Raw genomic sequence first — 13138 nt, forward strand, 5'->3', positions numbered from 1 at the left:
CTCAGTGGACACTGCCCACTCCTAACAACAAATATAATCTGTCTGACTTAGTTATTGTTCTTTTTTTTTCAGAAGAAAAGGAGGCTCCGATCTCCTGCTGAGCACTGAGGTATATCAGTCTGTCATGTTTGAGTGTCTGGGCCCTATGAAGTTGTCTTAAATAGTTAGCTGTTGTGAATCACATTTTTGTATTATCTCTTCATACAGAAAGATGGCAAGAAAGACCGTGCAGCAGTGGACAAGGTTTTCTTTCTCCGAATCCTCCAGATACTGCGGATCATGATACCTCGATTTTTCTGCATGGAGGTATGACATCAAACTTCTGTAAGCCGGTATTTTCTTTACCATGTTGATATTTCCAGCACTCATCCCAACTGGTGTAGGAAAGTTAGACAGACTGGTGAGATCTCAGGGGCAGTAAAATGTTGTATGGTGTGTTAAACATTTTTGCACTCCATCAACGGCATACTTGCATCCCAGCTGACTGAGACTGATCAATAGTTAAACTCCCCATCATGTAAAACTGTGCTTGGGATAAAGTTTAAGCATATATAGTGAGAGTAACTAAAGTCATTAAGTTGCAAGTGTAGACAACTGGACTGATTACAATAGGAGTGTATCTTTTCTGTCACTTGTGAGTAAGACTCAGGGTCTCTTTAGGCATCGTACACAGATAGAAAAGCTAGAACAGTACAAATATGTACCTGTGAAATAAAACCACTGAATGCAGTATTACAGCCAATGAAATGCAACGGAAAAATAGCTATTAAAAAAAAAATAAAATGAAATGATAGAGTAATATACCATCTTTGAATGTTTTATTTATATACAATGAATATTGACACTTTCACATAAAAAAGTTTTAAGGAAATTAAAATAATCACCTTGGGAAAATCTACAGTTAATATATGTTAAAAAAGTGCATTTTTCAGCTCTGAAGCTGTAATTAGCAAGATCTGTGGCACTTTTACTGCAGGAGACAATAACTTCTAGATGTGATAGAATGAAATGAATACCACACAGATTCAAAATGTGGTTGCAATAATGTGAAAACTAGAAAAGATAGGAATTTTTGAAAAGGAAAGTTTTTTATTTGGGTACAAAATAATTTATTGTTATCAATTTGATTATGGTAACCATTCTGTAACAACCATTGAAATGAATACATGTTGTCAAGTTTCCTTAGGGTTTCTTGGATGTTTAAGGCAAATTTCAACCAAGTCTAGTGAGAAATAAGTCATTGGTGAGTCTTACAATGCACATACAAAGAATTACAAAAATGCTCAAATTTTGCTCAGGTGGCCAAACTTAAAAAAAATTAATAACCTAAAAAGTTTTTTTGCATACAGCTATAGGATTTTGCAAAGTCCCATTAATTTAATAAAAGTTCTTCTTCTCACTATTCACATCCCACACACAATGCGCTTAACTGTGGCAAATAAAAAAATGATTTATGAATATAAATTGCTACAAGTTGTTACAAAGCCTGAATAAAACTTGAGAAGTTTTGATCATAAAATCCTACTGAAGTATTTACTACAATATTAAATGGGGGGATCAAATTGAAAATAAATTTGAATGTTTAGGAGGCTTAATTAATTTAATCAGCTTAAAACTAAAAAGACAATTTTTAAGATGCGCTACTTTGGTTCTGAAATAGCAGCTTCTCTCTCTCTGTAGCCACCACTCTGTGGTCTTGCTCAATGTCAATGCCAATGCCAGTATCTGATGCATATACTTAACAAGTAATAGCCTGTCGGCACTAAAGGCTGCAGAGACTGAGCTGCAGTGAGAGTGGAGCTGTGTTTCGAAGTAAAAGAAACAAATATCGTCAAAGTTACCATGTTTATCACAATCTTATCTAATCTATTTCTGTAACGACAAGTATGCCCTGTTGCCCAGTTATACAGCTGAAAATGCCCAAAGTCATAATCTATGGGATTTGACTCAATGGAGGTGAAAGTGATGGCTTTTGAATCAATCTTGCTTAAGCATATGGTCTGTTATTACATGACTACTTTGGTACAAACATTTGGCCGCTAGTGAAGCTGATAGCCTTCAGAAATGTATTTGCTAAATGAAAAATCTGCCTGCAATTGGCCTTTGGTGGGTATTCATTTTGGACCCTGGTTGTGAAATTCAATTGCATTTTAGTAAAATTGTATTATATAGTGTCAGATCATTTGTAGTGTGTAATTACTATTACTAGTGTCTGATACTCTAATGCTACACCATAAAAGATATTTACAAAGGTTCCCTCTTTCTCCCTCTATACTCATTTACTGCACTTTAGACCTCATATGATATTGTACTTTTGGAGGTTTTATATATTTTTTTTCTTCTTTAATGTTTAATGAATATGAATATTTTTGAAAATGTAATAACATTATGTTAGTCTATTTGTTAACATAAACACACATGCACATATGTTTCCTAATTAAAGAAAGGTCTCAAAATCTTTACAAATAAAAACTTGTAAAAAATCACATTTTATTGTTTAACGTAAATTAAATTGGTATAAAAATATCTACAAAACAAAATGTACCCAAAGAATACTCAATTATGTAAAAATCCAGCCAGTTTCAAATCAAATTCAGTTTGATAATTTGGTAGCCTATTTCAGTTCTGCAACTGATTTGATTCAGATACATCTGAATTTTGTCTGATAATGTCAACTTAGTCCATGTATCTTGCTGTTAAAGATACACTGAGTGTCTTGATAGTCTAGAATAGCACAACACAGCAGAGCCCTTTGGCACAGATACAACAGCACCATAAGCCAAGGTCAAAGCCACATGGCTCCTCTGGGTCCATTCAGTCTTATCCAGTCAGTTCAATAGATAAGAGGAGACTGAAGGGCAGGACGATAAAGAACTGTATGATCTGTGTGTTTTACAGGCTCTTCTAATTATTCTCTGTGGTTGTTGTGTTCACCTTAGACTGGGTACCTAATCTTTATTGCCGCAATGCTGGTGGCCAGGACCTACTGTGACGTATGGATGATCCAGAACGGCACCATGATTGAAAGGTCAGAGTCTGACTTCATGTTTAGATTCAAAGCTCAAAATAAAAATTAGCAATTTATGACTTAAAAAAATATATATTGTTGGTTTCAGCTCATTGCCAGCAGTTGTCACAGTAATGGTACATGTAATGCCTTTTGTTTGGTCATTCCAGGCCCATAAAACTCAAAGGCAGCTTTAACAACTTTAAATTTCAGCAGTTTAAGAGACAAACTTTTCTAAGGAAAATTGTGTTATCTATTCTGTCTGGAAGCAGATGCAATGTGATCAAATCGGTTCTACTTCGACTTTGGAGCTGGTACTTCGGTCCTCTGCATGTCCAGGGAATCTATGTACAGTGTATGGTCTTCAGACAGGGGCACTCTTCATGAAGTAAAGGCTTGTTTATTTTGCATTCACTTTTTTTTGTTTGTCATGACTGTTGGAGCTGCTGCTGATTTCCTTGAAGTTTTAAAATGTAATGTTCCATAAAATTGTTCACGTCTCCTCAATTCTCAGTTGGACATGAGGGTTGCCGTGGTGATGTAATGTTTTCCACCAACTAATAAGCTTGTACCAAAACTGGTAATACCAAGTACACCAGCTTTTTACAAGAGACGCTCACTGTCTTTAGCGCACTATGCTAATTTACTGCTAATGCAAACAGAACCTTTCCTACTGCTGCAGCTTTTAACTGTTGAAACGAAAGTTGACTTTTATTTTAAAGTAGGCTAGTCAGATGAAATGCAATTTCTTCAGTGAGTTTGGCACTGCTATCGTTCATCCAGAAATGCATCTACAGAGCAAAACATTGGTCATTTTCATCATTTTTGACAGCGGATCATTTTTAAATATGTCAGGGAGTAGTTAAATATACAGTCTGTGGGAGCAATGGAACAAGATTTGTTGGATGAAGAGCGGCAGGCAACAGGCTGCAAATCTCCAACTTTTCAGTTAGGTATCAACTTCTTTTCTCTCATTAATGTTATCAGGTTCTCTTTCAGCATTGCTTTTAAATCCGAACTTGCCAAATACACGTTTTTGGCAGAAAATCCTCTGCCATTGTGTTGTCAGTCAACTGTCTTTACTCTCCTCACATTACAAGTGCAACTCTGCTGCTGGCCCTGCTGCTGACTGGAGTAGACGGCTGCGGCAGTTTGTAACTGTAGATTCCATCATTCAGTGAAGTATTGATTAAAAAAAAACAAACTACGGAGGGGCGGCGACCGTGTAACACTTGGAACACTGACTACTGTGGCAAGCCTATTGGACATTGAATACTGATTTCCGTGCAGACATGTGGCTTTCTTCATTAAAGGAATAGTTCACTCTAGAATGAAATTCAGTCATTATCGACTCACCCTCATGCTGATGAGAAGTCCAGTGTAGTTTCTTATTCCTCAAAGTGCAGCTGGAGACCTGCGGGGCTACCCTCCGGCAGGAATAATCCATATAACGAGCGTCAATTGTGCCTGAGACAAAAAGGTCCATAAAACTACACAAAAACTTTGTAATATTCCTCCATACTGCTCGTCCGCTGCAATCCAAGTGTCCTGAAGTGGCGACATCCAGAGTTTACTTGAAACAACGTCATTTAGTACATTTTTACAGCCTAAACAGTCACTATACTATATATGCTCCCGCGTGCACGCGAGTCTCCCTCACAGTGGTTTGCGGAAGCCGCGCCATACAAGATGAACGAGACTGGCGATAGATACACACCGGTATTTACATCCTGCTATGAGCGACCGAGCCACACACAAATACAAGAGGGATCTGCCTGCACTAGTGATTTGAAACTTTGAATCTCACAGCAGGATGTAAATACCAGTGTGTATCTATCGCAAGTCTCATTCATCTTGTCTGGCGGGGCTTCCGTAGTGCAAACGCTGTGAGGGAGACTCGCGTGCACGCAGGAGCAAATATAGTACAGTGACTGTTTAGGAACTTTGAGGAATAAGAAACTACACCGGACTTCTCATCAGCATGAGGGTGAGCCGATAATGACTGAATTTCATTCTAGAGTGAACTATTCCTCTAAGATTATAATGACAGTGGGTGGGGTTTTCCATCTTGCATTGTTGTTTGAATCTTTGAAGGAACTGATAACTTTTTTTTTATTCTTCACAGCGGTATTATAAGCAGAGATGTCACTCTATTCAAGAGGCACTTTTATTCCTACGCATCAGTCATACCAGGGGTAACTGTCTAACACATGGTTCTCATAGAGGTGGATAATCAAGCTGTAAACCACTAACACTGTGGTTTTAACATTTTGCTTTGCATTAGTTTCGTGTCATGCTTTTTCATCGTTTACTGTCTGAGGTCTCGATTTTCTTCAAGCCATTAAGTTCACATGGACTTCCATTCAATTTATGTGTTTATGGTTTCATTGAAATGAACATTTCTGTAACAACAAAAGTTTTGCTGATGTTGTAGTGCAACATATTTAAGGAATAAACTTTTTCTGGAATCTAATTAAATAATGAAACCATTCAGAGCAATAGAAAATGAAGTCATCAAACATAGTTTATTAATGAGAGAACCATTCAGTTCTGTTGTGTCTGTATTTCTTTGAGTCTTTTCTCTGTTGCTGGTAGGCTAGCTATGATGGAGTCGGCATACAAGTCGATGTCTTCCTCCGTCAGCCCTGCAGACGTGCTGTTTTCAGGCGCTTGGGATAGCACATCTGCAATAGCAATCTCTTTCCCTGGCGCATGGGATCTAGTGTAGGAAAATCTCATGAGGCGCAAGCGTAGACGCTGGATGCACGGCAGCAGCTCATCAAGGCTTTTCGAGCCCAGCAGTGGAACAAGAGGTTTGTGGTCAGTCTCTATGTGGAAGTTTTTCCCGACGAGGAACTCTGCGAACCTCTCACACAGCCATGTGGAGGCAAGAGCTTTCTTCTCGATCTGGGCGTATCGTGTTCTGTGCTGCTGAGCGCCCTTGAAATGTATGCTACTGGCTTCCACTCTGCTGTTGTCTCGCCGCTGGAGAAGAAGAGTGCCCATCCCATACGATGAGGAATCTGTAGAGATGAGTCTGTCAGCGTTTGGATCATACAGAGCTAGACCTCGAGGAGTAGTCAGGTCCCCCTTTATGCTGTCAAAGGCTAGCTGTTGTTGCGGCCCCCAGACCCACATGTTTGATTTCTTTGTCAGCTCTCTAAGTGGGTGAGTTTTCTCAGCTCGGTGAGGCATGAATTTCCAGAGGTGGTTTGTCATCCCCAGAAAACTTCTCACTTCACTGACATTTCTGGGCTTCTTCTATAGTTTTGCCAGCACTCACCTGGTCGGGGTCTGCGCTGACCCCTGCTCCACTGATGATCTGCCCAATGAACTTAATTGTGTTTTTTGAAAACTCACACTTGTAATTCAATGTCACTCCTGCATCTTGCAGTCGCAAGTCCACAGCCTCTCGCCTCTTGCCTCTCTCTTGACTTGTTCAGCTCAGTGAGGTCTGTGCAAATCCTCACAGCGTCTTGTGCACGTTTGGGCACGACCACCATGGGCGTACACCATGCTGTGGGCTGCTCCGCTTTTGAAATAACACCCTGCTGCTCCATGCGATTTAGCTCCTTTTTGACCTTAGGTAAGAGGGGGAGTGAAACTCGCCTGGGCGTTGAGACCGCAAAAGGCTTTGCATCATTCTTTAGTACGATAGTGTACTCACCCTCCATCTTTCCTAGTCCAGAGAAAAGCTTTGGGAATTCTTGTTTTATCTCTTCTTTTGTGTCCAGGCTGACCTCGTCCAGCCTGGCAATCAGCTGCAGCGCTGTGGTGGCTGCCCGGCCTAGCAGCGGTGTCCTCAGCCCATCCACAACATACACAGTCTCTTTCTTGGTTCTGTTTCTTTTGTTTAAAGTAGCTGTGAACCTGCCTACTACATTTTGAGGTATTCCTCCTGGCCCTTTGAGAGCTAATGTGGCTTTTAATAGCTTACTGTGCTGGCCCTTGTCATACAGTGTACAGGTACGGCTGTCACATCTGCACCAGTGTCAATTTTGAACACTATCTTGTGATCATCCATTTTTATCTCTGTCATCCAGGGACCGTCACTGCCCCCTGTGTCAGGTGACACTGAGCCCAGGAAGGCGACTCGATAGTCATCTTCAGTATCCTCCAACACTGTGGCTATCTTCACTTCATGCAGTTTTTTAGACCTACAAACTCTAGCATAATGTCCTTTTTTTCTGGATTGGTTGCATGTAACATCCCTTACTGGACATTGGTCTAGGCTGTGCCGTCTTGTGTCCCCACATCTATTGCACTGTCTGTTCTGTGCTTTTTTGAACATTCATTTGGACTGTGGCTTAGGCTGTTTTGTTTTTGCACCACCACGTGCGTGCATGCTGTCTAGCTGCATGTTCACGATGTCTCCTTTAAAGTTAGACTTTAGCAGTTCATTTTGCTTTTTCACCTGCTCCCTTTGGTTAGCTATAATGACAGCTTTTTCTTGTGTCAGTTCAGGGTTTAATTGTAATATCTCTGATAAACATTTGTCTCTCAGTCCTACCACAAGTCTGTCCCTCACCATCTCGTTATGCAGAGCCCCGTATCTGCAGTGCTCTGCTAGGCAATGTAGCGCGGTAATGAGTCGGCCGACTCGCCCATCTCTTGCTGCTACTGATTAAACTTTGCCCTTTCAAATATCATGTTCCTGTGGGCGACGAAGTGAGTTAGTTAATATATCCTCCGCCTCCTTACCCATTGTGTAGATCAAGGCATTGACCTGATTTTTGTCTGCTTGAGTTTCCAATCCTGAAGTGATGCGAAATCTGTCGAACTGTTAGATCCATTTTGGCCAGTCCACTGCCTGAATTTCTCCGGTGGGGTGACTTGAAGCTGGTTCATTGTTGAATGTCGTCGTTACGTTGTCCTGGTAATGGTACTGGTTAATTAGCTCACTAACTGTAGTTGTCACCTCGTTTTGTGTGCAACATCTGGTCGGCCGCGACATTTTATAACGAAAAATAACAAACCGCCAGCTAACTAATAACTAACTTGACTTTTTAATTAACTTCTGACACCATGTTAGATCGTTCTTAGGTACGTCTAAAACCTTAAGAGGCACGGAGCACATCAGAGACACGCCAGCCAGGTGCAGGTCCCATAAGCGAGTAGTTAGTCCCCCCTGCTACAACATACATCACAAAGGTTCCTATCTCTACACTGTTGGCACTGGGTTGTGCTATGACTGTAACAGAGTATTGGCATGTCAATGTCTTCAGGCTGGGACTCTTATCAAACATATGAAATTTAGGGAAGATCCGACTATGTACAGTGGAGTTATGGCAATTTCCTGGCGCAACATCAGCCTTCGCTGTGCTGCCAAGGCCATGCCCTTCAACGAAAACTCATATTGTTCACAATACAGTATCATCATGGTCTTAAGTGTTTACTCACCATGTTTGAGGCAGATTTGGTAATCAAGCCAGTACCTCACCCCTCAAAGAATGTAATTTCCTGCTGCCAGTTGGAGAGATGATTGTAATTCGATATACATATTATGGTGTTCAGGGCGTGACTCTTACTCAATGTGTGAAGTTTGGTGCAGATTTGACCATGTACAGAGGCTTTACAGCACCTTCCCGTTTCATGACGAATCATCCAAAAATTGCCATGCCCTTCAACGAAAGTTAAAGCCGTGAATAACTTTGATCCCACAGGTGTTAAGAATGACCTGACAACATTTGACTTCAATCAGGTTAATACTTTAGGAAGAGTTTGTTAAAGTACAACATGTGCAAATGGAAAAAAACAAGCACTAAATTCAAGGCCTGATTCCCTCTTGTTGTGGTAAGTAAAGGCCTGGGTTCTGCCACTGTATCAGGAAATACATAAATTGAATGGTATTGTGTGTTCACCTATGTCAGGTCTCTGTTACTGTCTGTTTCATATCAGTAAAACAATTCATACTTAACGTTTAAGCAGATGTTTTTGTGTGTGTGTTTTTTTAAGCAGTTTATCAACGCTGCATTGGCTCCACAGGAAACATAAATTATGTTTCATCAACCTCAGTATTTTTCCTGACGCTCTTGGCAATGTTTGCTCATCTTTGTGCATGTTCTGGTTTGCAGTGCAATTATTGGACGCTCAACAAAAGATTTCAAGATCTTCTTGTTCAGCTTTATCAAATTCATGCCACTTGTAAGTGTGTTGATTTCTTTATTTCATTTTTGTCTCACGTTTGTGATCTTAATTGCTATATATGCTTTGTATTCTGCAACACATTTGTAGTTCAGTGGCAATTCGTTCTGTTGCACATACTGTAGTTTTTGGCAGTGTGTACAGAGACCTGATATGAAAAACTCTCATTCTGTGTAATAACTAATTTCATTGAGTCATTTCATGCCAATTAGCATGATCATTCTTTTAAGATCACATGAGCAGTCTCTCACTGTTGCCCTAACCTTTGTATGCTTTAATGTAAAATGATAAGGCTGTCAATGTTCTGTGTTTTATTTTATGTATTTAAAGCAAATCCCATGAAAAGATGGAAATATACATTTTGTAGCAAATAAAACAAAACAAACAGTAAGCAAGAATATTATAAGGATTCTAAAACCTTGTCACTTGTACACCATACTAAAGCAAAGAGCCCCTTGTGAAAGATGGATACATTCATATTATGTGTGACTGGGTCATTTCAGATAGCCTTGGTGAACAACTTCCTGAAGCTGGGTCTAAATGAGCTGAAGCTGAGGTTCCGTGAGAGGCTCACAAAGAACTTGTACGATGAGTACCTGCAGTAAGTACAACAGAATTTGTAAAGCCGCTTTCCCTTCACATGAGATCTTCTTATTATCATTTATGCTTTTACCTCCTTTAGCAAACATCACTGTTTGCACCAAATGAGCAGTTTAAATACATTTCTTAGGGCTTTGGAAAATTGTGATGGGCATTTTAATCAATTTCCTGCTTGAATAATTCATCGTAAAATAATCAATAGATTAATTGATTACCAAAATAAACATTAGTTGCACAATGATTTACAACTAGTTACAACTTACAGAAAAGAGGCAGGCTGACCTCCAACAGTGTACAACATAAAGATTATGTGCAGGTATACAGCAAACAGGACAAAATAAGCAAGAATTAAAAACATCAATCTTATTGAAACCTTACTTGTCGATATTATACAGCAGCCTCTCTTTGATCAGGGTCATGTAATGCTAAATAGGTTTGAAACTTCTTTGACTGATCCATTGCTAGATTCATTGGATACTTGTGACGCTATTTTACACAAATGTCTAATAGGGTAAAATTATAAAGTTATGAGGTCAAACGTTACTGTGACATAATGTTCTGCAAAAATGGTCTGGCCATTTTTCAACCCCATAGCTCATGAACATCAACTTGACTGGTGGGCGGAAGCATACAAACATGATGTCTTGATTCTAGGTGGTCTATTCTGTAGCACTGGTATTTATGAAAGAACCAATATCAATGCTGGGTTTAAATCTTAATTGTTCAGGTTTTATGTGTCCGTCCCAGTTTGTAACCATTTACAGCCATGTTTTTAAGTCAGTTGGCAAATTAATATAAGCAACATATATCAAAATTAATGAATCATTTTGAATGAATAAATATTATAAATAATAAATAAATATAACAACAACAGTCACTTCGGAATAGACATCTGATTGTTGATCTGCATTAAAGAGATATGTGAAATTGGGAATTTATTTTTCTTTCTTTTCTCTTTTTCAACCGTAATAATAACATTTAATGTTAAATAGTAAAGCAAGGTGGACTGACATATGTTACACTGTGTTATACTGTGTAACCCCAGGTTCCACTGGGCCTGTCTTCATCACGTTAGGGAGCTGATTACAGCCGTTTAAGACGATGCCTGTTTTCCGCTGGCTGCTCCACTGCACCATTAGTAGCGCCCCGGACCGCAGCCACATCAAGCTGCACGGAGCAGATCAAGCCATCGGAACGGCATACTGCATCCAGTCAATTTTCACAATGAAACACCCAGTGCAGACTCGGGATCTATAGCACAACAAAGTTGGAAATAATACCAGTAAATACACTAAAAACAGACAAATAATGAAATGTTTTATCTACTTAGTCTACTTAGCCACAGAAGAAGGACAAAAATCAAGAAAAAAAGACAAAATAAACACAATCTGAGAAACTCACAAATATTAGGCATGAATGACACTCAGCTCCTAAAATGTTCCCAGTTGGATGTGAAGCCGCATGGCATAAAGAATAAAACAGCGCTGCACACGCCAGATAACGGAGACTTGCCCAGTGGGAAAATTCTCTGGTCCATCATTTAAGTGAATGAACTGACTAAATTCTCTTTAACAGTGACATTAGATTCATATGAATAAATCCAGCGTGACTTAAATGCACCAGTAAGTTCACCTTGTATAGGCTGTATCCATTATATGCTGCATTGTTTAAATTGGCAATGACAAAACTCACCAACAGAACCCTATCCCGAACCCTACAGTAGGGTCCAAAAGTCTAAGACCACTAGTCAGGATACTTCTATCTGAATGTAATTCTTTTTTTGCATTACAAATGATAATGTCAGCGTAACAATTTAGTGAAAAGTTGAATCTTGTAAAAAATTCAGAATATCTTGGTATTTGGTATGTGCCCTTTTTGACTTACTGACAGCATGCACTTGAACTGGCATGGACTCCATAAATTGTGTCAGTACCTGATAACTCATGTAATCTCAGCATGATTTGACAGTGTTCCAAGTGGGCTTTTGTGATTAGGGATGGGTCATGCCACACAAGGCTACTATAAGCCTGTGCCTCTATATGCTACAGTGCATGCAACCAGCAGGTCTTTGAATGATTAAATAGTAGTTCTTGGTGACTATCGAATAGCATTTTTGCTTTAAATGCCCATCCCAACTTGTGATTTCACAGAATGCCCAAAAATGTTAAATGGGGTTGAGGTCAGGTGAATGTGGAGGAAAGTCCATGCAATCAGGGCTCCTTGGTTCTCTTTCATCATTAAGTCATTCATGCAAAGCTTTAATGTGTTTTGGGGGTCGTTATCGTGCTGCACTCTTAATCCTTCTCCAGAATGATGCAAACAAGGGGGTATAGCATGTCTCTAAAGAATGGAGTGGCACACTTTTAAATAACATGATTTAAAAAGACAGTGAAATTGTATGCGAGCTGGGGATTTTCTACCTGAAAGTTATTGCTCTAGATGCGTCTTGTCATTTTTATGACTCCAGGTCTTGCACAAATGTCCACTTGGACTCAAAGAAGAACTGATTAGGCTTTGATTGTCAAAGGGCAAGGTCACTGTGACTCAGTGTTAATTTCATTTACAAAAACTATGACAAAAAAAATGTTTGTGAATGACATTTTAAAACTTTGGACTCAAAGACGAACTGAGTAGGTTTCGGTGGACAAAGGTCAAGGTCCCTGTTTACTCATATCTGTCATTACCATTCTCATGAATGAAATATCAATAGATGATCAATAATATATAGAGAGTTTCTACAAATGTGGCACAATTGTCCTCTCGCTGTTCAGTGACAAATGAAAGCATATGTTCTGTGTATTTCCTGGCTTCTTTGAGTCTTCACTCTATGTTCTGGTTTTTCAGAGGTTTCACCTACTACAAGATGGGAAACCTGGATAACCGGATAGCAAATGCCGACCAGCTATTGACACAGGATGTGGAGAAATTCTGCAACAGTGTGGTTGACCTTTACTCCAACCTCAGCAAGGTACCAAACTTACTGAAGGAGTTGGCTACATGCATTGATTACAGTGATTTTATATATATACATATATGTGTGTATATGTGTATACGTATGCGTATGTATATATGTGTATATGTATATATACATAAACATATATACATATGTATATATGTGTGTGTGTATATATGTGTGTATATATGTATGTGTGTGTGTATGTGTGTATATATGTATGTGTGTGTATATGTGTATATATGTATGTATATATGTATGTATGTATATATATGTGTATATGTATATATATGTATGTATGTATATGTATGTGTATATACATATATATATGTGTGTGTGTATATGTATATAGGTGTGTATATATATGTGTGTGTGTGTGTGTGTGTGTGTGTGTGTGTGTGTGTTTATATGTATATATACATATATGTTGCACC

The 13138-nt window shown here is 39.1% G+C and overlaps 1 protein-coding gene across 1 annotated transcript in view; it reads left to right on the plus strand.

Moving 5' to 3' along the window:
- Nucleotides 1-13138, plus strand: part of LOC141014392 (ATP-binding cassette sub-family D member 3-like) — a 36578-nt gene that overhangs the window by 4126 nt on the left and 19314 nt on the right. Inside the window, exons 2-7 of the mRNA XM_073488138.1 lie at nucleotides 73-109; nucleotides 208-306; nucleotides 2940-3028; nucleotides 9082-9151; nucleotides 9655-9752; nucleotides 12596-12719. Coding sequence (XP_073344239.1) covers nucleotides 73-109; nucleotides 208-306; nucleotides 2940-3028; nucleotides 9082-9151; nucleotides 9655-9752; nucleotides 12596-12719 — 517 coding nt within the window. The remainder of the gene's footprint in view (nucleotides 1-72; nucleotides 110-207; nucleotides 307-2939; nucleotides 3029-9081; nucleotides 9152-9654; nucleotides 9753-12595; nucleotides 12720-13138) is intronic.

This window comes from Pagrus major, chromosome 19 (assembly GCF_040436345.1).
Source record: "Pagrus major chromosome 19, Pma_NU_1.0".
Lineage (NCBI taxonomy): Eukaryota > Metazoa > Chordata > Actinopteri > Spariformes > Sparidae > Pagrus > Pagrus major.